Source organism: Corvus kubaryi, unplaced genomic scaffold (genome assembly GCF_017639235.1).
Source record: "Corvus kubaryi isolate FWS band 111438036 unplaced genomic scaffold, C.kubaryi_AGA036_p1.0 137, whole genome shotgun sequence".
NCBI lineage: Eukaryota > Metazoa > Chordata > Aves > Passeriformes > Corvidae > Corvus > Corvus kubaryi.
Window position 1 is genome coordinate 5,037,580 of NW_024580671.1, and position 27,563 is coordinate 5,065,142.

Below are 27,563 nucleotides of genomic sequence, written 5' to 3' on the forward strand. Positions count from 1 at the left end.
CTTCCTGGCAGTTGGCATGCAATTTCTCTAAATTATGTTGCACTGTCATTATTTAGGGATTTTTCCCATCTTGCCCAGTATCTTTATCATGGAAACATGATCAAGTCATTAAGTGGTATAATGTTTCTCCTATGCCTTATTTCTTCCGATTCATTTGTGAGGCACTAATTGCTGCATTTTTTCTCTTTACTGTGGCTTGCAGATCACTTAGGAATATGTGCTATTCAAACTAGTCTATTACAGCCCATATAAAATGCACATAGAAACTGTTGACAAGAAATAAAACCCACAGACAGCGATAGGTAATGTGTCTTGTTTCCTAGGAGGAAAAAGGTGGCATTCATTTATGCACAAGCAGACCAAACATTCAGTCAACACAGAGCACTCTAGAAACAACTGAAGCCTTTACTAATATGTGGCCATGAAATGCTTAAAAAAAAAAAAGCATCAGAACATCCAAAATCTGAGTTCTATCACCCTTCATATAATAAAACAGAAACTTCACCTAATGGAAATCCATTGGACAATTTGAAAATTTGCCTCATTGGAATGTTGTGAAATGGCAGAATCTAACTCCATGTGTTCTAGCCAGTTTTCACTTCTTCAGATATATGCACAATTTGAGAGACAAGGAGGAAAATAAACACTCAGTGTATGTGGAAAGATAAAACTGGCAGATGGAGAAGCTGGCCTTTGTGCTTCTGAGAATAAATAAAAATCAATAGAGAAAAACAAGGCTAAAAATACAAAATTGGGCACGAACATTTTGCATGTGACCAGAATGTTATCTTTCAATGAAACAACACCAGAATTAATACAGAACACTATTGTACCATATGGATTCTTGGATCTCTGCCAAAAAACTGCACCACCTTCCCTTTATAAAAAAAATGGACTGAAATGAGTTACCAGTCTTTTCAATATGCCAGACACAATCTTGATTAGCAAAATATACTTCTCAGTCCAATAAGACCAGCATTGGTGCTGAGCACTTGTAACCAAGTCTGACCCAAAGATACTGAAGGATTATTTAATTACTGTGTCATACTTTACAAGCCCTGGTGAGTAACATAAAATTTGGTCACTATTAATGAGGAATTGTCATTAATCATATTCAGAAGCAGCTCAGAGTTCTTCTCTCTGGCTGTAGTATAAATTTGTTAACAGTATTTTAGACGAGAAGTCTAAGCTTCTCCACTTTCCTTATCAAGCTTAGCACAAGAACTTTATTTTATCTATAGATGGCAGTGCTATCAATTTACTTACTTCACTCTGTTACCAAATGCAACATAAACAGCCATATACAACACACAGAACATGCACTTATATAATGCATCTCATTTAGTATGCCTGATTGCTATAATGTAAGTCAAACAAACAAAAACCCCCACATCATTTCCATCGGGTCCTTCAATTTTGAAGCCTATTTCATGGAATTTTAACTCAATTTCAGGAATATAATTGAACTAACAATCTGTTGTCTCAGACAGGATGTTCTCTGCTTGATATTATGCAGGGCTGGACAGATGCCAAGGCAGATTTGAACGCACCTCAAAGTACCAGTGAAAAATGACTGGGCTGTTCTGAAAGCAAGAGGCATATGCCGGATGGGTCAGGCACCAACTGTCTGATGCCTGTCTTCCCTTCCATTTAACCTATCAGGATTCAAGTGTGCTGGAATTGTAAACAAAGAGAAAATACAGCAAGCAGAATGTAAACAAGAAAAGCCAAAGTGCTTATCCTGCAAATGCTCTGCATAAAGCAAACCTAGCACAACAACAGAATGCTCGGGGACCATGCTCTTTGCTGAAGAAAGATGCTGGCAGCCAACACAGACAACAACTGGTTTCTAAAAATCAGGGTATAGCTCAAGATATTCAGATTCAGAAGAGGAAGTAATGGAGTGATTTGGATCATTGGAATGATTGGAGCAGCTATCTAGATTAAAAAAAAAAATTAATTTCCTTTATACAGAGATCAAAAAGAAAAAAAAAACCCCACCACATGGCATTAAAATGAGAATAGATTTAAATATGAACCAAAGCATGTTCGTCACTGGATTTGCAATTAAACAAAATACACTTTTTTTCCTTAATTCCCAAGGAAACACCGTGTAGGTAATAATTTTGTCTTCTTTGTGTGCAATTACCAGCCTGGTGACTGATTGCCCCCTTTCCATACCTTTTTAGTATATTGACCAGGATCACAGGCCTCTTAAAGACATTAAATTCCTGCAAATTTTCTGAAAGCAGGCAGCCATATAGAATACAGAAAGCCTACTAAGTATCCCTGTATGAGATGAAAGCTCCAAGACGGTATCACCTCTTATTACACACCAGAAAATACACATGTAAAAGAGATACTAAAGATGTTCCAACTGTGGAAAAAAGTTTCAATTGAAGCACTTTATTAGACATCAGAATACCCAGTCACACTCTGAAATTTAAGGAACTCATGCCTTATAATTCCATTGCTCACAAAACTGTATTTGAAATTACCAGAGGACTACTGCCGGCCTTGAGCCTTTGCCAGCTCTTAATATGAATATTCTACCAGTGCAAAACTTCCCTCAAGGCTGAAAAGCAATCAAGTCATATCCTCTGCTACCTTGTGGAACCTGAAGATGAGGACCATAATACCTAGGCTCAACAGCAATGGGTATTTCATAATATCGCAGATGTATTAGTTACACAAAGGAAAGTGTGCATTGATATATGTGAAAGATGTGCTTGTCTGAATAATTTCATTTATAAATAAATGGCTGTCAATGCTTTGATGTGGATTCTCTTATATTACTTCATTTTGTTGTGTGTAGAACTCAAACCTTGATCAAAGAAATGCAATCAATCCCCAGATTAGACAAAAGCAACATCTATCTCATACTTGAGTCTATTTCTTGACTAATTCATGTCAAAGAACTCAATCAATGTAGGAAATCACTCACTTGGCTGTACCACAGGGACTACCAGACACAAAAACTGGGCAGAGCAGCAGATGAAAAGATTATTCTTATCAATTGCTGGCTTCCTGACCAGAATCCAGACAGTAACTTCCTGAAGTAGATGTTCCTCGGTAGTGCGGCAATACAGTCTCCAGGAACGTCTGAGCCAGTCCCTGATTCCCACCACCATCCAAGAAGCAGCTTGGCCCAACACCCTTTGAGCTTGCTTAGCCCCAGTGAAAGCAACTTTGAATAACAACAGCAGAAACCTCTGTCAGAAACACCTTTGCTCACACAGCTTTCCAGATCCAGATCCCAAACACCTTATTTCTAAAGTAATTTGCACTTGTTTTAAATTAAATATTTCACCCCTCTATTTTTTTATCCACAAGGGAGCAGCCTGAATTAACTTAGCTTCCAACCAGCTGAAACAATTTGCAGCACAAGACTTGCTGATGCTGTCACATCCTTACATAAGCATTTCTTCACATCCCACATAGTCAGGGCTTCTGAACTTAAAAAACCCATTTTGTTGCAAGCTCTCATAATCGCTACTTTTAGCATCCCTCAGCTGATGGGAAGCAACTGATCCAGCTGAGTAGCTCAACTCAGCTTCCTGGAACTTACTGCAGGAATGCATCACCTCACAACAGCGCTGGAATGAGACTGGCCCTGGAGCCAGATGTACCGCAAAGATTTCTGAACAGGCTCAAAAAGAATTTAATATGCTTTTTTCTCACTAGGGCTCAGTCAGGATATTCTCATATTCACTTCACTGGAAAGGTAGACTTAACCTGCAGACCTGTATATGTAAAGTGTTCTGTGATACCACTGGGAATCTGGAGAAAGATATTCCATGAATTTGGCTTGATAGCTGAGATTAAATAGAAACCCTTACTTCTCTGACCTGAAGCCGCTCCTGCAAAGATGCTGCTGAGCTTCAGAGATTACATTTGGATCCCCAAATGTTCATACAGGACAGGAATTAAAATTTGGATCTGCCTACTGTAAGATCATGCATAGCTTTTACTAGATCATGCATAGCTTTATAATGTATATCTCTATCTTTATTTGATTTTTGACAAACTCAAACATGAGAGATTGTATTGTGACAAAGTTCACAAAATCAGATCTTATAAATCCTGTGTTATGCTTTCCCAAAACAGGTAGAAATCAGAGGAGCTTTGCAGTGGATGGGATTCTTTATGACAGATTTCTTCTTAGGCATATTTGCTAAGAAAATGTCTATATGTTATCCATTCCACATTGGTCAATTGTGTTACATAACATTTGAAGTCTGCAGTCGAATAAAGAAGTTTATGTCTGTCAGTACATATGCTGGACAGATGTTATGTTATCTCAGCTTTATTTTTGTCTTTCCTTAGCTAGAGTTATATATTTTATTATTCAGTTATTATTTCGCTAATATCTAACGTGATGGGATGCAGCAAGAAGCCCCTGCACAGAAATTACTTTGATTTAAACACAGTAAAAAATGTTGCTATTTGTAAATGTGAAGACAGCTCACCAGAATTGAAAGGCATTCATGTGGGGAATAAGCAATTGCATATTCATCAAGAAGACAGAAAAAAGAAATAAACATGAGAGGACTAGAGTCACTGCACTAATAACCACAAAATGTCAGGAGCTGTTCCCTCTATATTGCCAATTTTACTATTTTATTATGTTGGTCGTAGGTGCATCAGTTGCGAGAAACACAGCCAGCTCCATCTTATCAACAACGCCGGTATAACAGAGGAAAAAACCCCACAGTTTTGGCTTCAAAAGTAGTCATATTAGATAAGACCAGATTCTTCTCTTCAGCTTTGTAACGTAATTGTTTAGCACCTTAGCTGTCTTAAATCAATATCTAAATAAAGGGGTTACTTGTGCAGATCCTTCACTCATACCCAGCCTTATCTTCCCCCTCAACACATCTTCAAATCTCACAGAAGTGACACACGCATGTTAACGATACTAAAGACTACCCTCATGAAGAGGGGACTGTGTTGACTTTCACAGCTAATAAACAAAAGGACAAAAACGGTAGCCAGGAACAAAACCCAGGTAATTCTCACCTTCACCCACCTAATTCCTTCTTTACTGGGGAAAAGGCATTTCTGGGCTTTGCTCTTTGCTTTTTCACCTTGTTGGCAGGTAATCTCCAGTTAATCAAACTCCCCCCCTCCCCCACCCCACGACTGTCTCAAATAGAACAAGGTGGCTCTAAAGCAGCATGACCTGTGCTGGAAGGGAAAAGACAGGGCTCAAATGCCAGCTATTCTACCTAGCATCATGGAAGTGGGAGTGAAGAAAAAAATATTTGGAAAGAGAACCCTATTGAGATTCATATCACTTTACTGAGACAGACAAAAGGCACAACGAGAAAAACTGAATGTGGGCACCCCCGTCTCAGCAACAAGATTGTATTTCTCTTCTGTTACCTGAAGAAGGGCAATGGGACCTTTTTGGGGAACTGCATCAATCGTAGAGAGGGCAGGACTTGACTTTCACCTCTAGTAAGAAAGGTTTTGGAAAATAAACTTTGGAACTGGAAAGGGAAAATTCCTTTTCATTTTTGCCAAATAGCATCTTGCAGCTGCCATTGGAGAGCTTCACTTGCCAAATGTGTGAACAGATTTGAACAGCTATGACCCATAAAGGATTTATGTAAAGTAAGGATACCGACCAAGAACTATAAACATCAGTTTTCTTCTCTCTCTTCTTATGCTGAAGTACATGCTTTCGCTGTTGTCACAGACATTTTCAGCACAGTGTACTAGAGGAAATGTGCAGTTCCCTTCTTAGCATACAACCCCTGCTCCTTCCAGGAGTAATCTGAGATCAAGGTTCTAATTCATGAAATGTTTCTTTCCACTGACATGTGCACATAAAGGAGTTACACACTGGAAACAGAGTCAGGAGGTCTATAACAAGCAATCACAAAACAAATCATTTTTCTACCCACATGAGATTAAACAAACAAAAGATGCATGTGGGATTTAAACTAATGTAAAAACTCTAAACCAGTTTCTATTTCTTCAGACAGTGCCACAAACTTCATCAAATCTCAATTGTATCAACAGTGCTAACAAAAGGCTCATCATGCTGCCTTAAAAATCTGTATGACTTTACTCTGTTGTGAAAAGGAAATAGCCTCATTTATACTTTCCTTGCTTTCTCTGCACGTTTAAGCACTTTCCTAAACTGTATTTATAAAGATGAAAAACATATTTTCTTTTTTAGTTTGTATTTTTTTTCTTAAGACCCATTAAAAAAGAAAATATGTAGGCTGCAATTTTCAGAGAGTAAAAAGAAATTAAACTTACTTGTAACAGAACTGACTAATTTCCCTGAGGAGTCTAGAATCTATCTACAGTATTTCTACATCCATTTTACAGCCACTCACATTGCTATGAAATTCTTGAGGAACCTGAAAACCTAAAGCATTAATTACTTATATGAAAATGAGACGATTAACACACACATCTTTACACTTGCTTTGGGACTGCACAACCTAATAGAAACTTCTACAATTTAACCAGGAAGAAACAGGCATACAAACACAAAATGCATTGTTTAGATGTGGCTATTCAAATAAAAGAATAAAAAGTCTTCGTATTCTTTGTTTTGGGGAAGGGAAGGAAGAGGAAATCAACAGAAATGCCAGAAAGTGATGACTATTGGCTGGCAGAGTCCAGCCAGCTGGGTGCTGACCACCTGTACCTTTGGTCAGTGTCTACATGAAATAACCTTTCCTTTCTCAAATCAAGAAGTTATTCATACAGCTATTGAGCCAAGGCACTTTTTCAGCACAGCAATTGCCCTAAGGTTTCTCACAGCAATGCCCACAGGTTTTGTACAACTTCTCTGACAATCAGCAAGCATGGTCTTGTTTTCCTCATTTTAAGGAAAAAAAGAGCAGAACAATTTGACTCTGCTTCTTTGTATGAATCAACAAATTAGACTGTTCATCTACTACAATATATTGTAGTGTGCAATAGCTGTAGCCTATGATGCAGTAGAAATTGCGTACTAACTACAAAATGGACAAGCACCTGACAATCTCCTCTTACATGAGAGTTTGTGTATCCTTTAACATAGCTTCTACGATGAATACATTGTACTTTGGAACATATGTTGATTTTGGAATTTCCCTCTTCAGCTTTTAAATTGAGGAAGATGATGGCTTAATGTCAAAGGCTTGAGTAGGGATTAGAAGAAACAACTCCCTAATACCTTAACTGGCTGTTGAGAAAGGATCACTTCAGGCAACCCCCCACCTACTGCCCAGTTTTACAGAAGAGGTCACCAACAAGAATGTTCTTTCAGGCAGGAGAGAAAGGTTTTAATGTGATGGAGATTTGCTGACTGATGTCATCACCACTGTAGAAGCCCACAGAGAACTTAGTGCAATGCTGTGCGACTGCTTTGCGAGCGTTAGAGATGCACTGCTGCAGCCATCTGCTGTTGGAAGTTCTGCTGGTGTAGTAGAGAGACTGAGATGTTAGATGATGCAGAAATCCTCTACACTAAGTAGAGATCCTAAAATATTTGTTGGTACTGATCTCTGTTGGATTCCTTAGGATTAGGCTAGTTGAAAATACAGCTGTGGTGGTGGTGTTTGTTGTTTATTTTTACTTTCATCTTCTAATAAGGCTGTTTTCTTTTCCCTTAATACTTGCTGAGTTATGTTTACAATAGGGCTTATAGCAAGACCATGGCATTAATGGTGTATTTCTCTTCCCATAATATTGCACTCATGTTAGCCAGCTTTTAAGGTTTCTTATGTTTTAATGAAGTTATTAAAGTGAATGCTCTGACTGCATAATTTATGTGCATTCACTTGGTCTTCAGAGAGCTGGTCTCTAAATAATTTTTAATTTCTCAATTCTTTTCTAAGACATTGAACCAAGTCTTTTGAATTTGAATGCAATCTTTCAAATTGTAGAAAACTAGCTGTATTTTCTGCTATAGAACCATTTGGTCCCCAGAGATGGTTCAGACTGAGTATTTACTTGGCAGACACAAAGGGGTGCTGTGCATTTTCTATTCATAACTCATAAATATTGAGATTGGCTTCCACACATAATGGGCCGATTATGGGCTGCTTTCTTTTCTCAACTATATCTGCAGCTTTCTGCAGAAGGAAGAGAACATAGATCCAATGACAATTCTCTTCTCCTTGCAGTTCTTTCTAAGCACTAATTTGCACTAAATAGTACAATTTAGGGTCTGCTATAGTATCTGTTACTTGGAAACAGTTCCTAAGGCAATACCTGAGCCCATGCCAGCTAGGGCATCTACTCCCCACTGAAACTGGGGCGTGGTGAAAGGCAGCAGTGCTGAGGACGTAAGGGGAGGGTGTACTGCTTGCTCTGCTTGCTTCTAGGATGCATTCCTGGTAAATAGATTCACTAAAAGCTATGTGTACCAAAATAATACAAAGAGAACAAAAGCACATTAGCTCTCATTCAATAGTAAATCTAATGAAGTACCACAACCAACAGGCAGCCATTGTGAACTGAATGGCATTGGTGAGCTGCATTGTACCCTTATCAAGGAATTAGCTGGGTTATGTCTCTAAGGACTGTTTGGAGAGATTAAACCATAAAATGGTTTTGAAGTCTTTCAATTCTGCAAATCACCTAAATGAAATTAAAACAAAACAAAACCAACAAGAGTAACTTGGGAGTCTAAGTTCCTTGTAAGACCTAAGCTTCTAAATCTCATAGACATTTTGGGTGAAGAATGCTTATGAAGCCACCCAAGACCACCAAGCTCAGATAAACAAAAATAATTGCTTTACATCCTAAATTCCTACACATCACCTTCCAGATGTCAGATTCATTAACAATGCATTTGAATATAATTTAAATAATTACAATTCCATTTTAGAATATGCATAATTGCTTGCCAGAGGCCCTTGCTCACCAGAAGCAATAATTTCCACTTGTTGCAGTGACTTGATAAGCTCAGGCTAAATAGTTTCAGTGTTTGAGCCAAGGTTTGCTCTAGTCACAGCCTCATGTGTAAATTTAAAATGAAAAGTTTAAGACCTGGGAGTTTATTGCTCAGATGGGTGATTTGATTTTGTTACAAGAAGTCTAATGAATTTGATGATTAGTTTGTTGTCTCTTATTGTCTGTTTCCAAAGTAATTTACGTTCAGCTTTTGACTGCTAATGAAATTTATGAAAAATGCTGGTGATAAATGCTTTTATAAAGGTTTTTTTGTTTTTTAAACAGCTGTAGTAACCATTAAGTATGATATAAATGCTGACTAGGAGGATTAAGGTTTACCAGCTGAGACCCTGTAAAAATGCTAGGAAAGTGCTCTCAATCTACTTTGATCTCTCTTGCTTTGGGTACTTTTGTAACAGGGCTCGACCTGCATAACATAAATATACATGTTTAAAAAAAATCAAGCATGTATTATTTAAGCCTGATTGACCGCAATTATGGATTTAATAAATTTATACAGAACAGCAGAAGTTCAGATGACTACTGAGCCACAGTGACTGGTTCTCTGTATTGGGACTAAAGATAACATAAATGCTGAAACCTCCCACATTGTTGAGATGCAAAGCTACAGCAGATATTTACCAGCAGCAGTAACAGTCAAGATGTGGAGAGAAGCAGCCAGAAAGAAGTCACAAGGTTGCCCACCACTGTGCTGTAAATGCTTGTCAGTGCTCCCTGCAGGAGCCAGGGCCTTGCTCCTTCTCTCTCTCTGTGAGGCAGGTAAACTTCACAGAGGCATAAAGGATGGGTGCAAGAGAAAAGCAGAACCCTTTCCAAACATCTGCATTCTGCTTTTCCAGCATCTCCTCAAAAATAGGAAAGAATAACTAAAAGGTAAATCCCAAACTCCAAACAACAACAACAACAAAAGGTATTTTTTGCCTGTTTTTTGACAAACTGGTAAGGATTTTTTCCTCCATCTGTGTCAACTACAGCATTTTCACCTCTTGTTAATGGTGCTGTTGAACATACAGGTAACATTCAGTTTGAGTTCACATTTGATTGTTAACCTTTTCCCACCTCCACTGTCATGCAAAATTTTCAGTTTTACAGGATGACAAGCCATTTTAGCAACTAGAGAAAGTAACAAAACTAGGGGGAAATATTTGCTAATCAAGATAAAATCCTGTCACCTTCGTTAGCACTTAGAGAGTAGGTATTATTTAGTGTGAATAATGACAACAGAATCTCAGCTTGATTTCTGAAGTTGTTTCTGCATAATTTATTCAAAAGAGAAATTCCCTAATGAAAGATACTGGATCTACTTTAAACCAACATTATTTAATCTATAATTACTGCCTCAGGAATACTGTACTAACTGCCACTTATCACTGTCAGTGACTTTTCAATTTCTGCTACAACCACGGTATCCCATTGGGTTTGTTTGTCTCTAAGAGAACATGATGTTTCAGGTTTGGCATGGCCCTAAAAAAGGAGAACAAAACCTCTCTTTCCCTAGAAATTTAAATGTCCTCTGTGTGCCTCAGAACACAGAGAAGAGTAAGCCCATTCATCTCCTCACAGTTATTTCCAACACAATGTACTATACTTTCCATCTGAAGTTCGTAGAAGCTCTTCAGTTCATTAGTGCTTCCCCTGCCCCTCTCTGTCATTTCTTATAAGCTGAGTACCCATTATCCATCACGTGTCTTGCAAAGTTTGGAAAAGAATATAGATGCTCTGGCTGTCCCTGACCGAGGGTATGTCTGAGCATACCCTCAGTCAAAAATCCCCACACTTTGTCATTATGAGACCCTAATCTTTCATTAGGAAATCATCAGGACTAAATGTGCTTAAGAACATTAATTTGCAATTTGTTCATTATGAGCATTAGAGAAACTATTAGTGGTGTGTCCTAATCAAGCGTCCACTGCAGACAAGAAAAGGCTAGACTTTATTGAGTAATAACTACAACAACACTTGTATGGCCTTTACTTTTATGTCTGTTGCTGTGCAGTGAATACTTTGGATGCAAGTAAAACAAAAAACAAAACATAACTGGTTATTGATAGAAGACTTTGTTTCCTTCACTATGTGAAGGTCCTTCAGTGGAGAGAGTGGTAAATAAAACCTTCACGGTTGCTTTTAGTAAGTTGCCATTTCTGTTTACTTTGCATATAACCATTACCTTGTGCTAAGATTATAAAAAAAATAAAAGCAAAACACTTCTTCTTGTCACTTGGTAAATCAAAATGAGCAATTACATCATCTGTGTGTTAGTTGCAGCTGTAAAAATTTTCAGTCCTAGAACTGTGCTGGAAATAGCCTCATCCTCAATGATGGGCAGCAACTGTTTTCTTCTAAACAGAAGGCATACAAAAAATTCTCCTGGAAAGACCTCACCTTATAAAGCATCTTGTTATTTCATTTAGTCTCAACTAATTGGCAATTTAGACAGTAATTTGTGTCCAAATTCCAGATGCAGCAGAGAACAGAAACCTACAGGGAGCTGCACCAGGTCGCTGGGGCCCAGCCCAGATGCCATCCGTGCTGACTGCAGCGTTCCTCAGAGGTGGCACACATCCTGTCACGCAGGGTGTGCGCGGCCTCACCCCACAGAAAGGCTGCCAGGACTGTTTGCAGGTACTGAGCATGTTGGATGTACCAGCCTCACTGCCTACCACACGTGCAACACTGTCATGTGACTTCTGGAGTGCATGCAAATGCAGAGCACCTCTAACTCTGCACGTGTAGGCAATCACACCTGAGCCCCTCAAATGCAGAAATAATCTTCCTAGCACCTCAAACAGCAGTCAGCATGGCAACCTGTGGCGAGTTCCTCTATTACCTATTATCCGCAACATTGCAGTGAAATGCTTACATTTTGTGAGATTAAACAGACAATAGGAATTGTAGTCAGATTTTTTTCTCTTGCCTGAAAAGTCTGTATTTATCTCTAGGCAACAGGAGAGAAGGGAAGTCCAGAGAGCTTGCACTGTCATCTGATTGTGCAACACTTCGGACCTTGTATTGGAGTGGAATGTTACGTATTGTGATTTTTTTTTTTTAAGCTAGAATTAGTTCTGCTATACTCACTCATGCCCTAACTTCCAAGAAAACACAAACCACATCTTTCAGACAGGGAGCAAGAGCCCTTACCTTCTCAGCCAAGAGATCTCCAACAGAAAACCAGTTAATTTTCTGCCTTTACAAAATATCTTCAAGCAGATTTTAACACACATACCTGATAGGCCACCGACATCCATCTTCTTCAGGTTCTTTGCCTCCAGAATGACGACGGTCAGTTTGCCAGCAGTAGGCACATAACGGAGGGAGAAGCAGATATCACCCAGCTTTTCTTGCTGTGAAAGCAAACAAGACATGATGTTTCACTTTAATAATTTTTCTTACCCTTTTAAAAATTCAATTTTGAAAGCCCCGCAGAAAACTAGCAGGATTACATCTCTGCCTGTTACTGCTAAAGAAAACATTGAAATGAACAATATTGAGAAAACTATCACAAATTGTCCAGATTAAATCCTTGATAACCTCAAGTCTGTTGCAGCAACTATCCTGTATGGAACCAAATGGCAAGATATGTGCTGGCCACAAAGTAAGTTATACGATTTCACCCCTGAAAATAGGGGTCCACAAATACTGTTTGTTCTTTAAACCAAGCCAGGATTTTTTTGTTTTCTCCAGGCTGTGTTTCAGTGGAAATCAACTAACAAACATGCATACACAGCTAGGCTGTTTCCTGTGACACAGTAGCATGGATCTTTCTCATCACACTTTGTCACAAAAGCAAAAAGTATAAAAAACTCACAAAGTACAAAATATTCAGTATAAAAAAAGACTTGTCTCCTATCTGTCAGGAGAGAAAAAAAAAAGGCAGATACAGGCCACGAAAGGACACAGTACATCCCTCCTCACATAAGGAATAGCTGGAAGGATTTGGTTTTGCTTTCCAGCCCATCATCTGAGATCCTGCCAAATGCAGCCTTTTGCTATTCATCGCTTAATATTTTCCTAACAGTCCTGGCAAACAGGGGTAGGCTGAATGATGTTCAGAATTACAGGAACTTTGTTTTAAAAGGATGAATAAGAGATAGGAACTTGCAGATGAGAGAGAGAGGATATTGCTCAGAAATGATGAGTAGGATGATCCAAGCTGCTTTCCTCCTTTCCTTCAAGGCCCACGGTTATCTCTAGGGGGGCTAACAAAGATGGTTTTGAGACAAGAAGGATGGGCTTACATTGAACAGACCAATAAAGAATTTCAGACAGCCATGTTTCTCTTTCAAACGCATTAGTTCTTATTGCATATGTCTACTTCCACAATTTATTCTGACAGTAGAGTATGAAGTACATTTCTATGATCGTGTCTCTTTAGTTCCAGTGTTTTCTTAGATACTACTGAGAGCAACTCTCTCACATGCTCATGGATGTAGTGGTATTTCCTACAGAATAGACAGTCCATGTGAAAAGGACTTTACCTATAAAGCAACAGATTCTAAACTGATTATGTCAAGTTGGGACTGAAATCTAGAGATTGTAATAGATAGTTCCCTGCCAGACATCATCTCAGCGACCACCAGTGGTCAGGAAACATACAGAACAAACACAGTTACATGTAGTTAAGAAATGCTCAGACAGAACAAACAAAATAGCTCGTAATGTTAAATGCGTGTATTGTATAAAAATGCTGTCAGAATGCATGTGTGCCAGTATCTTGAAAACTCATGGTGTCCTCCTCACCTCAAAAAGGGTATGGTAGAATTGAACAGGGACAATTTCCAAGAAAAGCAGCAGGAATAAGCAAGGATATGACACAGTTTCTGCAGAAGGAACATGTAAGCAGATTAGGACTCTTCAGGTTGTAAAATTAGTAGCTGAGGAAGAGACCTCTATCTGACCCAGAAGGGCTAGAATGATGTTCCTACCTTGTTCAAAAGGACTGACACAAATACAAAAAAACTTACATTTTTAACTCATATCTAGAAAAACCCAAGATGTCTTTCACAACATGGACGGCACTGCCATGAAAAAATTTACTATTCCTCCCTGACTGCATATATTGTCATAAATCCCAGCAGAGATTCAGATCATGAAAATACAGACTTCAGCCATGCAATCTGCATAGCTCATGCCTGGCTTTAGCTGAGCTTCAAATGGCACAGTGACAGCGAAGCATGCTCCTGTTCACCTGACATTTAGTTTTGGAAGTCCATATTGGATAGGGTAACAGTGAAGTTGATCTATCACTTGCAGGTTATTCAGAATGAAAGAAATCAATTGCTTATTGATTTGCGTTATCATGATCACAGCTCACCCAACCACCCGGTGTTCTCCACAGTCACTGCTCTATTACATTGTAAAGTTGGCTTAAATTCGCCTGTGGATTCATGGGGCACTGAGAAGACTGAGACAAGGTATGTATGAAAGCTTATTTTAGTCCATTCACCTTAGAGATCTTTGTACCCACTTACTACACAGTATTCAGGGGCTCTGCCTCACCTCCACATTCATTAGGCAGAGCTCTAGTTGTAGCAGCATAGGAACTTTTATCCCCTTTTAAATCAATACCATGCTTCTAATTGTTCCTGTCAGTGGGTATTTTAAAGGTTTTTGTCAGCTTTTGTTTGTTTCCATTTTTGATTTTTTTAAAAATTTGTTTGGTGGCTTTTTTCTTTTGTAATCTTGTGTTGAGACAAGAGTGTGTTTAGTGAGCATAAAATAGTGTTAGGATTGTTGTTTCTGATCTGAGTGCTTCAGCAGTAGCTGAAGGAAGTACTTTATACTCACAGTTATTGCCACAGAGACCATCACCTCTCACCAGCATTTCTCCATTTGTAATCATGTTACGCTTCTGTGCAAATACTAAAATTACTCCTGTATAGACAATTGCAAGAGGGCATTTAATGCCTTTTTAGCCTCTTTTAATGTAATTTGAGCTGCAGGAAACCCAAAGAAGGCCACATCATGCACACAGCCAGTTTTCCATAGATCACCAGGAAGCCATGGGAAATGGCAGCAGATGATGGGCCCATTCCAGTGAACGACCTGAAGAAAAAGCATAGGCACCACATTAAATGCCTCCAGAACCAAGTTTAGTACCGTTTTTGTTGGCATGAAAATCTATATCAACTGCATTTCTACAATACTTCTTGTACTTGTAACCTTTTATCTGCATGACTGCCGCACTTTTTTTTTTTTTTTTAATTCAAAAAGTATTTGTCAGGCAAAATACTGAAAGTGGCAACACTGCAATGAAGCACAAAAAAAGCAATCACTAGAGGTGTGGTTTGCAGGAGATAATTACAAGCCCCTGCAGGGCTACATGGTACAGATGAGTGCTGCTGGTATGGTGATTATCCCATGGAGATGCCGTACTGTTATTATTAATTTCTTTCAGCCCCGTGTATAAATAATTTATGTCAGTAAATTACTTTGATCTCTGATGGAAACTCTAAGTTAGTGTTAGAAACTTCCAGCTGGGAGGTTCACAGTCATTAACCTATTCATGTATAGTGCCTGAACACCAAACAAAAGATTCTCTCCATCTAAGCAATTTCATAACTTCATTACATTTAAAGAGGATGCAATGGAGCAGAACATAAATGACAGAGACAGTGCCGCTAACACTTCTTCAATTTAGGAAAGGCTATTTGAAGTCCTGTTGAGAATCTGGACTTTTTAGAGATGACTCTCAAGTGGCTCCTTCCTGTTTTGTGCTTCTTCTCCTATTTGTCAGTAATCATGTTTGCCTTGACAGTACACTCTCCCAATTAGCTACAGAGAAAAATGCTATTTATGCAGATTACTCTCATTTGTACTGCAGAATCTCTAACAGACACATCTATGTTATTAATATAAACATTCTCTACATTTTTTGTGGAAGATATTATAAGAAAGTTGATGCTTGCAGATCTCTTAGTAAAACAATACCAAAGTAACAAGCCACAGCACCATATGCTTCTCCCTAACTGGATATAAGACTTAAAAAACAATCAGTATAGAAAGAATAAAAACACAGTGAGGTGGATTTCCAGCTTTGGTAACTGGTTTTGATTGTGAATATTTGCATAAGCCTGAGAGAAACACAACATGGTGCAATTTATGGGCAAAGACCCAAAATAATACCCTCTTACCCCAATCAATATTTACAATGAAAGCTTGTAATGTTCACTGTAGTTTTCACAGCAACCAAAATGCTTTAAAACTCAGTGGAGAAAATGGGGACAGCATAAAGGTGGGTTATAAGCTAAATTAGTGTCTTTCAAATTCAGGAAGCCCAGGCAAACTGTAATGACAGAATCTCTAATCCCAACTACCACACTTGACAGGCTTCAGACAGTTTTAAGGCCATCACATGCTGTCTGCACATGAAGATCTCAAATCAAACAAATTCCTTTTCTTGGCATGTAAGGCATGAACACACTAAGCCTCAAAAAGTGCCACAATAACACTAGTGACAGAATCACATGGATGCAGAAATTGAAGACATAGACTGGCCCCAACTTCAATTAAGCCACGGTAGCAAGTGGGTAGAATTAGCAACCCATATACATAGCTGGGATCTAGAATTATGAAAGCATTTGCTCCTTCACACCCCATAGAGCAAACAGGGATCACACTGGGGAAGGGCAGTACTGGTTTGTTGAGCACCCTTTTGTTTTCCTTTAAACATGAAATTTTATTGCTACCACAGCTAACATTACCAGCTGCAAAGGCATTGCATTTTTGATAAATATATGGTTAAAGAACACAGCAGAAAACTTCAAACCTGTAATAGGTATAATCACGAAAGAATCTTTTTCTCTTATATTTGCAAATCAGGGTCCAGATGACCCCACAGCATGAAGATGATTCAGTCACAATTAGGCAAAGGAGTGGGAAGTGAGCAAGAAGCTCTTAGAACTCCGTTTGCAGAAGTAGGCCAGAAATAGATGGTGCAGCAGGGAAAGATAAGGAAGAGGAAGAAAAGCTGGAGCTAGCATGTCAGCCCTTATGGCACTTTTGGAGACTGTTACATGAATATGTATACACACCAAGTACCACTGTATCCCAAAGTCTGTGCACTACTTTTGGGATAAAACACCAAGAGCAAATAGGAGAGGCAGAGCTCTCCCAACCCTTTCAGTCAAAAGGCTCATTGCAGACTTGCAATTCAGACATTGCAGACCTGTTTCAGACTTGCAAAATATTATCTATACATCCAGTCAATATAAACCTAAGGGTTAACAACTATACCATTAATCTGACAAGCAGAGTAATTCCTTTGCTGTCTAAAAGAATTTCATGCCCATGAACATAACAGCCAAGCAGGAAGTAAATAGGTGCTAGAAGCCCCTGGAGAGAAGGCAGAACCATCTTCATCATTGTACCTACTGCAACTTAAAAGAAAATATTTTAAAACAATAAAATACGAACAGACAAGTGCCCTAGTGCATGGCTCCTTACTCAAGGATCAGTCTGTATTTTGTCTTACAAAATGGAAATACAGAATGTCCAATCAAAATCTCTCCTGTTTGCTTTCACTAACTTTTTCTTTTAGAAGAGTCTTCATAGTAACACCCGGGTTACACCCTCTTCAAATGTGCACACTTGGTCATAAAAGGAAGCCCCGGATAATGTATGTGCAGTTACAAGCCATGTAACAAGTAAATGAAGCAGCAAAGTGAAACAGGTTATAGCATGAGACCTTTGAAGAAACATAATTTTTGAGGCAAAGGTACAGAGGGCTCACTTTGGACCCTGTAGAAAAGGGACTAGCAGTGATAACAGGCTAAAGAAGAGATGGAAAAGAGACTGATATTAGGCGAAGAGAAAACAGAAATAAAAGCAAAGGTCCATGAGGCAAATTTTAAAAGGGAGAAGTTCTAAGGCAGACAGGGAATAATCTTTCAAATGAAGTGAATTTATTTAAGTGGGAGGTGGTATCTGTAGGCATACAGTCATGCTATAAAGTGTGAGGAAGAACCAAAAGAAAGGGTTTAATTGCACATTCCTTTTGACTGATTTCCTTACCACAGTCCTACTTTGACTCGCTGTGATACAACTTTTTTATGCCACCACTACTTTTTACCTTTGCTTAAAGGGAACAGACCTATCAGGATCTTTCTTTGGAAAGAAAAAAAAAATCTACTTCTTTTTCCTTCCTTCCCGCCAGCCCCCTCTGAACAGCAGTAATAGAAACAGAAATTCATGATACATCTCTGTCCTCTTATTGCAATATATATATATATATATATATATATAAAAGAAGGGGATTGCATTTCTTTTGACTGCCATAGCTATGAAATATTCCCCAACACAATGGTAAACTGGACTTGAAAGCAATTTGGGCCATAAATTTGAAGCTGCCAATGTTATTAAAAAATTAACAAACTAGGTTTTGTCAGCTTCCTCCTTTTAGTCCTTACTACATTTTTAACTATTTCGAGAGAGTACTTCAATTACTGCTTTCTAAAAAGCAGAGAAAATGGAAAGAGAAAACACTGAAGAATTTCTTCAATAAATGAGAAAGGGAGGAATGAATGAAAAGAATCATATATGGCTGAACATCACGGCCTGGTTTTCTATAATTCTTTGCTTACTCAAAAATGCTTGCAGCTGGCTGCTCTGCTTTAATGATTCCATGTCCCTCTGTTTTGCCACTTGGCTTCTCCTCAGCTCCTGCCTGATCGTATTTCTAAATGTCACTCATGTCTATGCAGTCCAGTGCACAAAACAAAATTAATTTAACTGAATGGCACACTAATATTATTACTTTTGACAGCATGGAAAACTTATTAACTACAGTATATCACAAGGCTAGTCTTCTAGTGAGTAGTTTAAGTACAACATTGAAAGGAAATGTAATACATTTGAAAGGTTTTTTTCTTGGCTTATCAGACACTGTGAGAAGTCAAATCACAAAGCTTTTCTCTAATTATTAGAATATTATATATACACTGCAGTCACTCTACAAAAAGTCATTATCCTCCTGTGATAGGTTAATAGGAAACCACACTACAGTACCCTTGCTTGATTTGAAAATTCCTGTAGTAAGTACAAGCATCTTAACGCTCAGTTAATGTAGTGTCTACTACCAAGAATGTCTTAAGTTTCCAAAGGAGATTGAATAAAAAGCTTTAGACTATGAACTGGAATTACAGCACACATCCAAAAATATACAGGATCAGTGGACAGTAGAGAACTGCAATTAAGAATCAAAATAATTAGCAGTTTCTTACTTTTAAGATGTACAACTGCTTGTAGTACTGTACTAAAAACCTGGTATGAAGAGAGTCCTTGCTATAACAGCCACATATTATTGATTACCTCAAGACAGAACAAGCAGATTTGAACAAACCAGTAAAAGTGGGAATGATTGGTATGATGGAATAATCATCTATGGCTGCTGGTAACGACTGCTGAAATTCATCAGATAGGGAAAGACTATCAGGCAAAACCAGTGCCTCCATTACTGAAGCCACACAGTATATTTCTATCTGTTTTGCAAAAAACCATAAAGAGAAATTCAGTGGAATTCATGGATTACCTTCACAGGCAGCCATCTTCTTCCCTTTCCTGAAACTCTTAACAAACTACTAAGACATAAAGACCTTGCCACTCATACCAGTTTCAGCTACATCATAAATAAATGTTGACTGATGTCCTCCTTTCTCTCCTCATTTGCTGCAGAGCAAGGAACCGCACACCAAGATGAAAAGGAACTGGATTTGCTAATGGGAAAACCACAGACAGCTGATCTAAGTTGAGAACTGACAGGTGAAGACTTAAAACAAGACAGTTCTCCACCTGTAATTTATCAAGGTGAATAAGCTTTCATGTAAAATTTCACACAAGCCAATGTCATCTTTTTTTTCCCTTCACTGCTTCTGTGCTACAAGCACAGATAGGATTAGAAGTCCCTTTCTCTATCATTACTTTTCATTTGGAAGGTTTTTCTCACATTGTCCTCTTTTACTGATTTTTGTACTGGAGATTTTTCAAGAGCATCAGAACTGCCTAAACATGAGGTGGGGTAAAAGATATGCAGCTGGAAAAGAGGCAGGCTGAAAACCCTCAGAAAAGTTCTTGTTTTAGTGCTCCCTAGTTTGAGGGAAGTCACAAATATGTAAAATACTCTCTCAGAAAATTTCAGTATTTTTGTCTTTGGTTCTACTTGAAATGAAGAAACTAATGCATGTCTCCTACTACAAGGCCTTGCATTACATGTCTTAAGTTCAGCACGTTAAATATTTGTGCTCAGTTCAAGACTGAAGTCCTTCAAACTAGTCCTACATATTCAAATCTATTGATTTGCCCTTACCAGGCTTATATCCACTTCTAAACTAAGCATTCAAACATTTATTTTTATTAAATTACTGAAAGATATTAACGTTGTTGAATAAATATGGAGTGGCAAACTCCTCTTTTGTTACTCTACTTCTCCTGACTATTTCACTTTAAAAAAGTCTCTTAACACATTCTTTAGGAAGGCAAGGCAGCTCATCAAAAGTCATCATAGCAATCAGTACCACACACTCGATTTTATTAATCTCCTCAGTAAAAAGAAAGAGTTCATTGCAGTGATCTAAAAATCTAGGAAAGAAGACTGCACTTATCATAAGAACTCTGGCTCAATGATGTTCATTTTTAATAAATCTTAGACCACAAGGGAAATAAGGCTGAAACACTGCTAATGTTATGCCCATCTTACTCAAAAAAGGCCAAATAGGATGAAGGTGTTATCTATCAGTCATTTGTCTTCTATCAAACCCAGATGAAACAAAAGAAGAATTCATAAAAGTTTGTATTAATGTTGATTTAAAGGATATAAAATATAATGAATGTGAAGTCACATTGCTTATGGAAAAAAACGTCTTTTCAACTAAAACCAGATTCCCTCTTTGGTAAGATTGGAAATTTGCTTGATGAAAGAAGCACACAAATTTTTTTCTTTTTTCTGTTCAAGGTCTACTGCTGTTTTTATAGATGGGGAAGACATTTTACTGACAAAGGAGGCAGGTGATATAAAAACTATCATAACAATAAATAGTAATGCAATAGGTTGGTCAGAAAGGAAGTGTTTAATCAATTACCTGTAACCAGTCACAAAGAGGACATTTTCATACAGCCAAAAGCAAATTTTCTACATTCTAAGGCACAGAACTCAAGATGTTTTGTAAGTATCTTCTGAATCAGGAAGTATCTTACAAGTATCTTACAAGGCAGTACCTCCTGCTGAGGATTCAGGGTCAGAAGCTAACCATGAACTGCTAGTTAGTGTAATGCTGTGCAAAACAATCAACAGTAGACATGATCAGAAGAGGTTGGTGACTTTGTCTGCCTGGAAAAGAAATAAAGTATACTGCACACAGTTCTTGTGTACACATTAATTTTCTTTTTAGATGCTGAAAACTACAAAGAAGGTAAAAAGTCACGACTCTTACCGGAAAAACGAAAACCTGATTTTGAAAAACATAAAAGATTCATTTCTGCAGCTTTCTGAAAAGAGGATTGGATGTGACTTGATTACAGTGTAAAAGTACTGTAGAGAAGAGGAAGCATCATGTATTAAATGGCTTGAAACTACTGAAGAAGGGCATAACAAGAATCAGCAACAGAGTAGTATCCAGTAACATCCAAGTAACAAACGAAGTACCTGTTTTTAACAGAGATAGAGTATTGCTGAAGCTATAAGGGATGTGTTATTTTCTTCATCTACTTAAAATCAGAAACTTTTCAAACTCTTTGGGTTTAAAGACCCTCTAAGAGTTTTCCACTGGAGGTGCAAAGCTGCCTATAACAAACACTGGTCTACTCTCAGCAACCTCCTCTTTGTATCCTTTGCCAGTAAGGTCTCAAACAGATTTCTTTTTTTTTGGAAAGTCAGGATGCCATGAGGAAATCTGAGCTTTTGGAGCTTGCATTATCCCATGCAGCCAGGACAAAACGCCAAGGGCTGAGAATCAGCCCGTTTCTAGCTCCTTGCTCCAAAACCAAGCAAGGTCTAACTTTCAAGCTTGTAAGGGGGTTTCCTTGTGCCACCCTCCTCCCAGCTTGGTACTGGGAGAACACTACTAGCTCCAGGATGCTGCCTGTTTCCTAGACTGAGTTTGATTACAGGAGGTTCTTTGAAATGTTCCTTGAAGATCTAGAAGCCCTCCAGATTTAGGGAAAACAACACCACCTAATTTAGAGAAATGCCCAAATGAATTGATAGGAAATAGCACTATTTCTAAACAAAACAAAGTTTTTTTGAAATGGGAGACTTTTTTTAGAAAGAAAATTTTACTGTTAGCTAACACAAATGACCCACATGTCATAGAAAACTTGTCTGCTCTAAAACACCACCGAAAATTAATGTTTGTCCTGATAATTAATGTGAAAATCTGAGTCAGTAAAACCACTTTCAGCATAATACACTTCTAAATCTGGGCCGGGCATTAACTGACAGGGGATGTTAGCTGCAGACACTCCCACAGGGCACTCCCATAAAAATGAGCTGCTGCCAGTTTTGAAGCCCAGGCTCCACTCATCAACAAGAAATCCTCCTGTTAATTTCACAGTTACTGAAGGAGATACAAAAAACCAGAGATAAAATAACTGGATTCCAGACAAACAGAAATAATTTAAGTAGCACCTAATATTAAGGATGAAATGGGAAGCTCAGGCACTGTCTGCCCATTGCCAGCCACAGCACTGAGAAGCTGCAGTGCCATGTTCTATACCAGTGGCATCAAAAGCAAGTTATAAACCCCACATAATGGTAATTGTACAGGGAATGCCTTGAGTCAGAATTTTATGACACGCTCTTTGGCTAAGAAGAAGAGATTTGAACCCAAGATCAACCACAAGTGGAGAAAGGCACAGAGAAGGGTTCCCAAATTTAGTTGCCTTTATCAGTGTTAGTGGAAGTTGCAGTACCTCCTAATTCCTTTCTGTTGTAGGCGAATGCATGCAGCTGATCAAGCAGCAGTAATACCACTTTCAACTCTCTCACTGTTAGTTAGGAAACTTCTGCCTCTGACATTATTTCTGTAATTGTGATTGCAGACATAATTGTAAAGAAAAACATCTTGACCTCCATGTCACTGGATTCAGTTTCAGGTACAACTTCTATTCTACCTTTAGGCCACCAGGAAGCACATACAGAACACATCTGGGTCCAAAAAGAGACCGGAAAAGGCTTTCATCTGCTCACTGATGACTGTAGCTCAAAGGGAGTTGTGTTCTGCTCTAATGATACAGCAGTAGTAATTCTGTTGCAGTGATCATACTACAGCCCTCTACAGAAAAAAATCATACTCTGAAAAGTCTGCTAATGGAAGGGACAAAACAACTACAATACCTCTCCATTCCCTTAGTGAGTAAGCCACCCAGGCAGTCCCTGAGTGTTTCCCTAGTTATGATGGTAACAATCACAAAGTAAGCTGCAGAAGGCCACAGAAGAGGAGAGAAGTACAGGTGCACTAAACTCGCCCTGCTGCATTACCTGTAACACACTAACAACACATCAGCCACTGTGAGGGATTTCTTCGGCCTTTGGTAGAAGGGTGACTTATATGATACCACTGAACAGGAAACTGTATGACTGAGTTATTGCAGTCTATCATACATTTAGCCTAGAAATAAGATCTGGTAATACTACCTAAATTCATGTACTCTACCTCTGGAAACATTAGCATAAACTAAATAAAAGTCTAACACCACTGAATTGAAAAGACAGTCTTATGTTCTGGATTCTAACTGTGATTAGAGTATTTGGTGCTAATTCCTGTCACAGGTACAATGCAAAGTGCTTCAGATTCCAGTTAAGCTCATTGTTGAACTAAAAGGAAACACAACAGGCTCTGAAAAGAGGTTAAATGGTTACTATGGTAATCTCTGACATGGTCTTAATCAGAGTTTAAAAGGTGACAGAGGAAAAAAAATAAAGTGTCTAATCCCTTTCTTTCTTGGACCACTATTCCTAAACCTTTGTCTCCCCTTTTCAAAAATTTATCTTTCTCTGATGCTTCTGGAAGCCAAAGTCTCCTAGTTCTACATGGAGTAGGCACAACAAAGCAAAGAGACTGGAGTGGCATGCAACTCCTCCTCAAGCTTCTAGTGAAAATGCTGTTGTCTTTGTGAGACCTGCTCTTCCCTTGTGACTGTAAAAATGCTGTTCTCTGTTCTGAAGGTCCTTCTGATGACACTGAATTTTGATACAGCTGTTTTACAGCTTCCCTTAGCTCCTGATCCCGACTTATAACAGCAATCAGATAACGATTTTTGTCACTGTTGGTTTGCAGAAGGAGGGAAGAAAGGGAAATAAGGTATTAGCCTGGACTACCACAAAGCTGCTGCCTAGAATCTCAGTGAGGCCATTTCTGCCTCTGGATTATGCATTCACTGATGCTGCTAGTGAGAAAAATAAGTAAGTACGTAAAAGTCCAGTTGGAGCACAATGCTGAACAATTCCACATATAGCACATTCTGTGGCCCTTTCACACTTGTCAGCTGATCCTACAGATCCATTTGCAATCTCTCCCAGAGTACAGAGCTTTATACTTAGGAGTACTCCACAATTATAATCTGTATTTCCTGGAATTCCTTCTGCAGTTTCCATCCAAAATATCTCTTAATACTTTAGCTTCAGATGAGTTTGATCCCTCTCAGTAACTTTCTCAAAACTCTACAAAAACACTATTCAGAACACTGCTTTCCAATTGCCATTTGGCTGTGTCTTTGAACTTTAAAATATCCTATGCTTGAGCAATAAAACCCCACACAATATCATTAAGATGTGGAGGCTGGGAATTGCCCACTGTTCCCTCCTTTGGCCTTGTAATTTTCTACACGATTCTTAGCAACACACTTTGTCTGAAACAAATATTATTATTATTTTGTGTATTATGGGTCATTAGAGGCCTAGCACCAAGTGTAGGATCCACTATTTCAGCACAGTTTAAACTCAAGATGCCCTTCTGCACTTGGAAGGAAAATGGTAATAAGAACGTTTTTGACAAATAAGCAATATATGTTTTTCTGATCTCAGAATGAATACTGTCCAGGAACAGAAAGGCCCAGAAGAGCCTGAATTTATCACTGAGCTTCTCCTTCTTTTATACTGTCCTCTGTATTTGAATTTAATATCTGTAAAGACAGACAGTCTGAGATGAATCAAGACAAGTTCCCTTTTGATTTCAAGTAAGTCAATTACATTCTTTTTATTATAACACAAGAATGTCTCTCACCTCCTCAGGTGTCTCTTCCAGAGAGGGAGCTAAGAAATGAATACTTTGCAAAGGTATATAGTGGGATTGTCAGCACTTTGAGTATGAAAGGAGAGAAAAGAAATGCATAATTCTAATGAATTGAAACAGCACCCTAACAGCTCCAATTGAATCATATTGTTTTACCTTTAAAATTATTTTAGCATCTTCAATTTCAAGATGAAAACAACTAATTAACTGCTGAAGAATTTTAAAGCAGCTTTCTTATTCTCCAACTTGAGAGCCTGTTTTGCTCCCTGTCTCAGTAAGAAATTCAGTTCCTTGGCAGGACAGATGCTGCACTTACGGTGCTAAACAGGCATTCATCATCCTCTGCTTACTGTATAAACTCTTCACAAAACCTGAAAATTAAAATGTCCTTAGATTCAACATTTTAAAATTTTAATGGGGTGTAAGAAGAAGTGAACTTAAGAAAATGTAAACACCATGAAGAAAACAAAGTGTTCCAATATAACATGCAGCTAAATAAAGGAGACCTTACATTTTAAAATTTGTCTGACACTCTGACAGCATCTCCATAGGGATAATGATACTTTCTTTTGCAAAGCACTGTGCTATCTGCAAAGCTGTAAAAGAACTAAGTGTTATTACCAGAGATGGGAAAGGCCTATTAGATCATCTGTCCATCTCTCATATAACTACAACAGAAAATAACAGTGATTTGCTGCTGTAATTTGACAGTGACTTTTGTAAAAATGTCCTTTCCTCTTAGAACTCTGCAAGTTTCAGTTCTAAAGAGTCAATAAGCTGGGTGGCTCACTAACTTTGTCAGTCTCCAACTTCTATGAAGTACACCAAGGTATTAAATAAACCCATTTCAGGCCCACTTTTCCACTTCCTTCCTTCACCTTTTATTTTTTGGTAAGGAAGGAAAGAACAATCCTCATGAACAGCAGCCAAGCTTCACAGAACTGCTCTTTCACTCTCCAGCTGCAGAACGCTTACCTCTCATCCCTTTCCAAGGCAGTATTGAAGCATCTCTCCCACTGGGGGTTGTGCATCATGTAGGAGTGACACTGGGGTTTTCCAGCAAACTTCCCACTCAGAAGCCTTGTATAAAACATACCCATTGTCACCCACAGTGGTATGAGCACGCATCCATCACGTAACCTAACCATGGTGGATGCCTGATCAGATAATGCGCAGAGTCTCATGTGATGGCAGTTGTGAAAGATCTGCAGAACTCTTGGTGGTGGATACTATCAGGTCAACAAAGATCCTTCTCCTTATCATGTAACACTCTGCTTCTCCACTGCTTTCAAGGGAAAGAATTGTTTCTGCTCTTCCTTATATTCCCTAAAATTTCTTGGCATGTTTGCTACAACAGGTTTTCAATTTAAGTGCCAATATAACAAAATGTCTGGAGGGAAATCAGCTGAAGTATTCAGAAGATGACTCTCAGTATGATTCACACTGCTGTGAGCAAAGAAGAGGTCTGTCTGGCCTTCTGTACTGGAGTGATAACAGATATTGGATGCAGTGTGTACTCAGATAAAGCTAATGGCAATGACATCTGGTAGATGACAGAGAGGAGCAAACTCCTGTGATCTGCTTTTTAACACTCTGTGCCCAAACCATTATATGTCAGACTTGGTAAAAGTGAATAACCTTTCAATATCTACCACTCCTCCCTCCCACACTCTCAGTCAAATGAGACTGAAGGACTACTAGACACAAGGACAGCAGAGCTAAAAGAAGCCAAGGAAAAAGGATTCAAGGTACGCAGCTCATTAGTAGTGGCCTCCTCAAAGTTTAGCAGTCATTGCACATTCCCAAAGCCCTCTCACAGTCTTAACAAATGCTCACATAAAGGCTTGTACCTTCAAAGTACTTCCAACATAAATATATTAATAAGACCTTTCCCAGAAGAGAATGCAGTGTCAGAGAGATGCCATTCAAATGGCTAGGCTGTGAGAGGTAGAGCTTAACATTATTTCATTAAACCTTCATCGTCTGTCTTCAATTCCAAACCCTTTTAGAAAAAAGGACAGAACGTACAGTGGAGCTTTATGAGAAAAAAAGAAGAATAACTGCTTGTAAAATTATTTTGCCCCCTATGATTGAAGTGTTAATTAAACTGTAATTCTGTGATATGCATCAACTGAATTTGACATAAACTAAAAATGAGATTTTTATATTCACTTGGATGTCATCTAGATAGTTCTCTTAAAGCGACTGGTAACAACTGCGACTGATTCATTTTGGTATACATCTTGTCTAGGGGTCATAATTAAAAAATTAAGGATATTTTGGCAACTTACAATTAATTTCAAACATATTTAGAATTATAATTAGCACTAGGTTGCTGAGAACTGACAAACTCGCCTAAGTGTTGTAAGGGCAAGAAAGGAAATAAAGCCTGTCATTCTTCAAATATTGCAAATCTCA

The 27,563-nt window shown here is 38.4% G+C and overlaps 1 protein-coding gene across 6 annotated transcripts in view; it reads right to left on the reverse strand.

Annotated features, from left to right (window-relative positions):
• The window catches only part of SYT1 (synaptotagmin 1), a 337,561-nt gene that overhangs the window by 39,052 nt on the left and 270,946 nt on the right, over positions 1-27,563 (reverse strand). For all 6 annotated transcript variants that reach the window (XM_042017689.1, XM_042017690.1, XM_042017687.1 and 3 more), the window contains one exon: positions 12,149-12,266. In XM_042017689.1, coding sequence (XP_041873623.1) covers positions 12,149-12,266 — 118 coding nt within the window. The remainder of the gene's footprint in view (positions 1-12,148; positions 12,267-27,563) is intronic.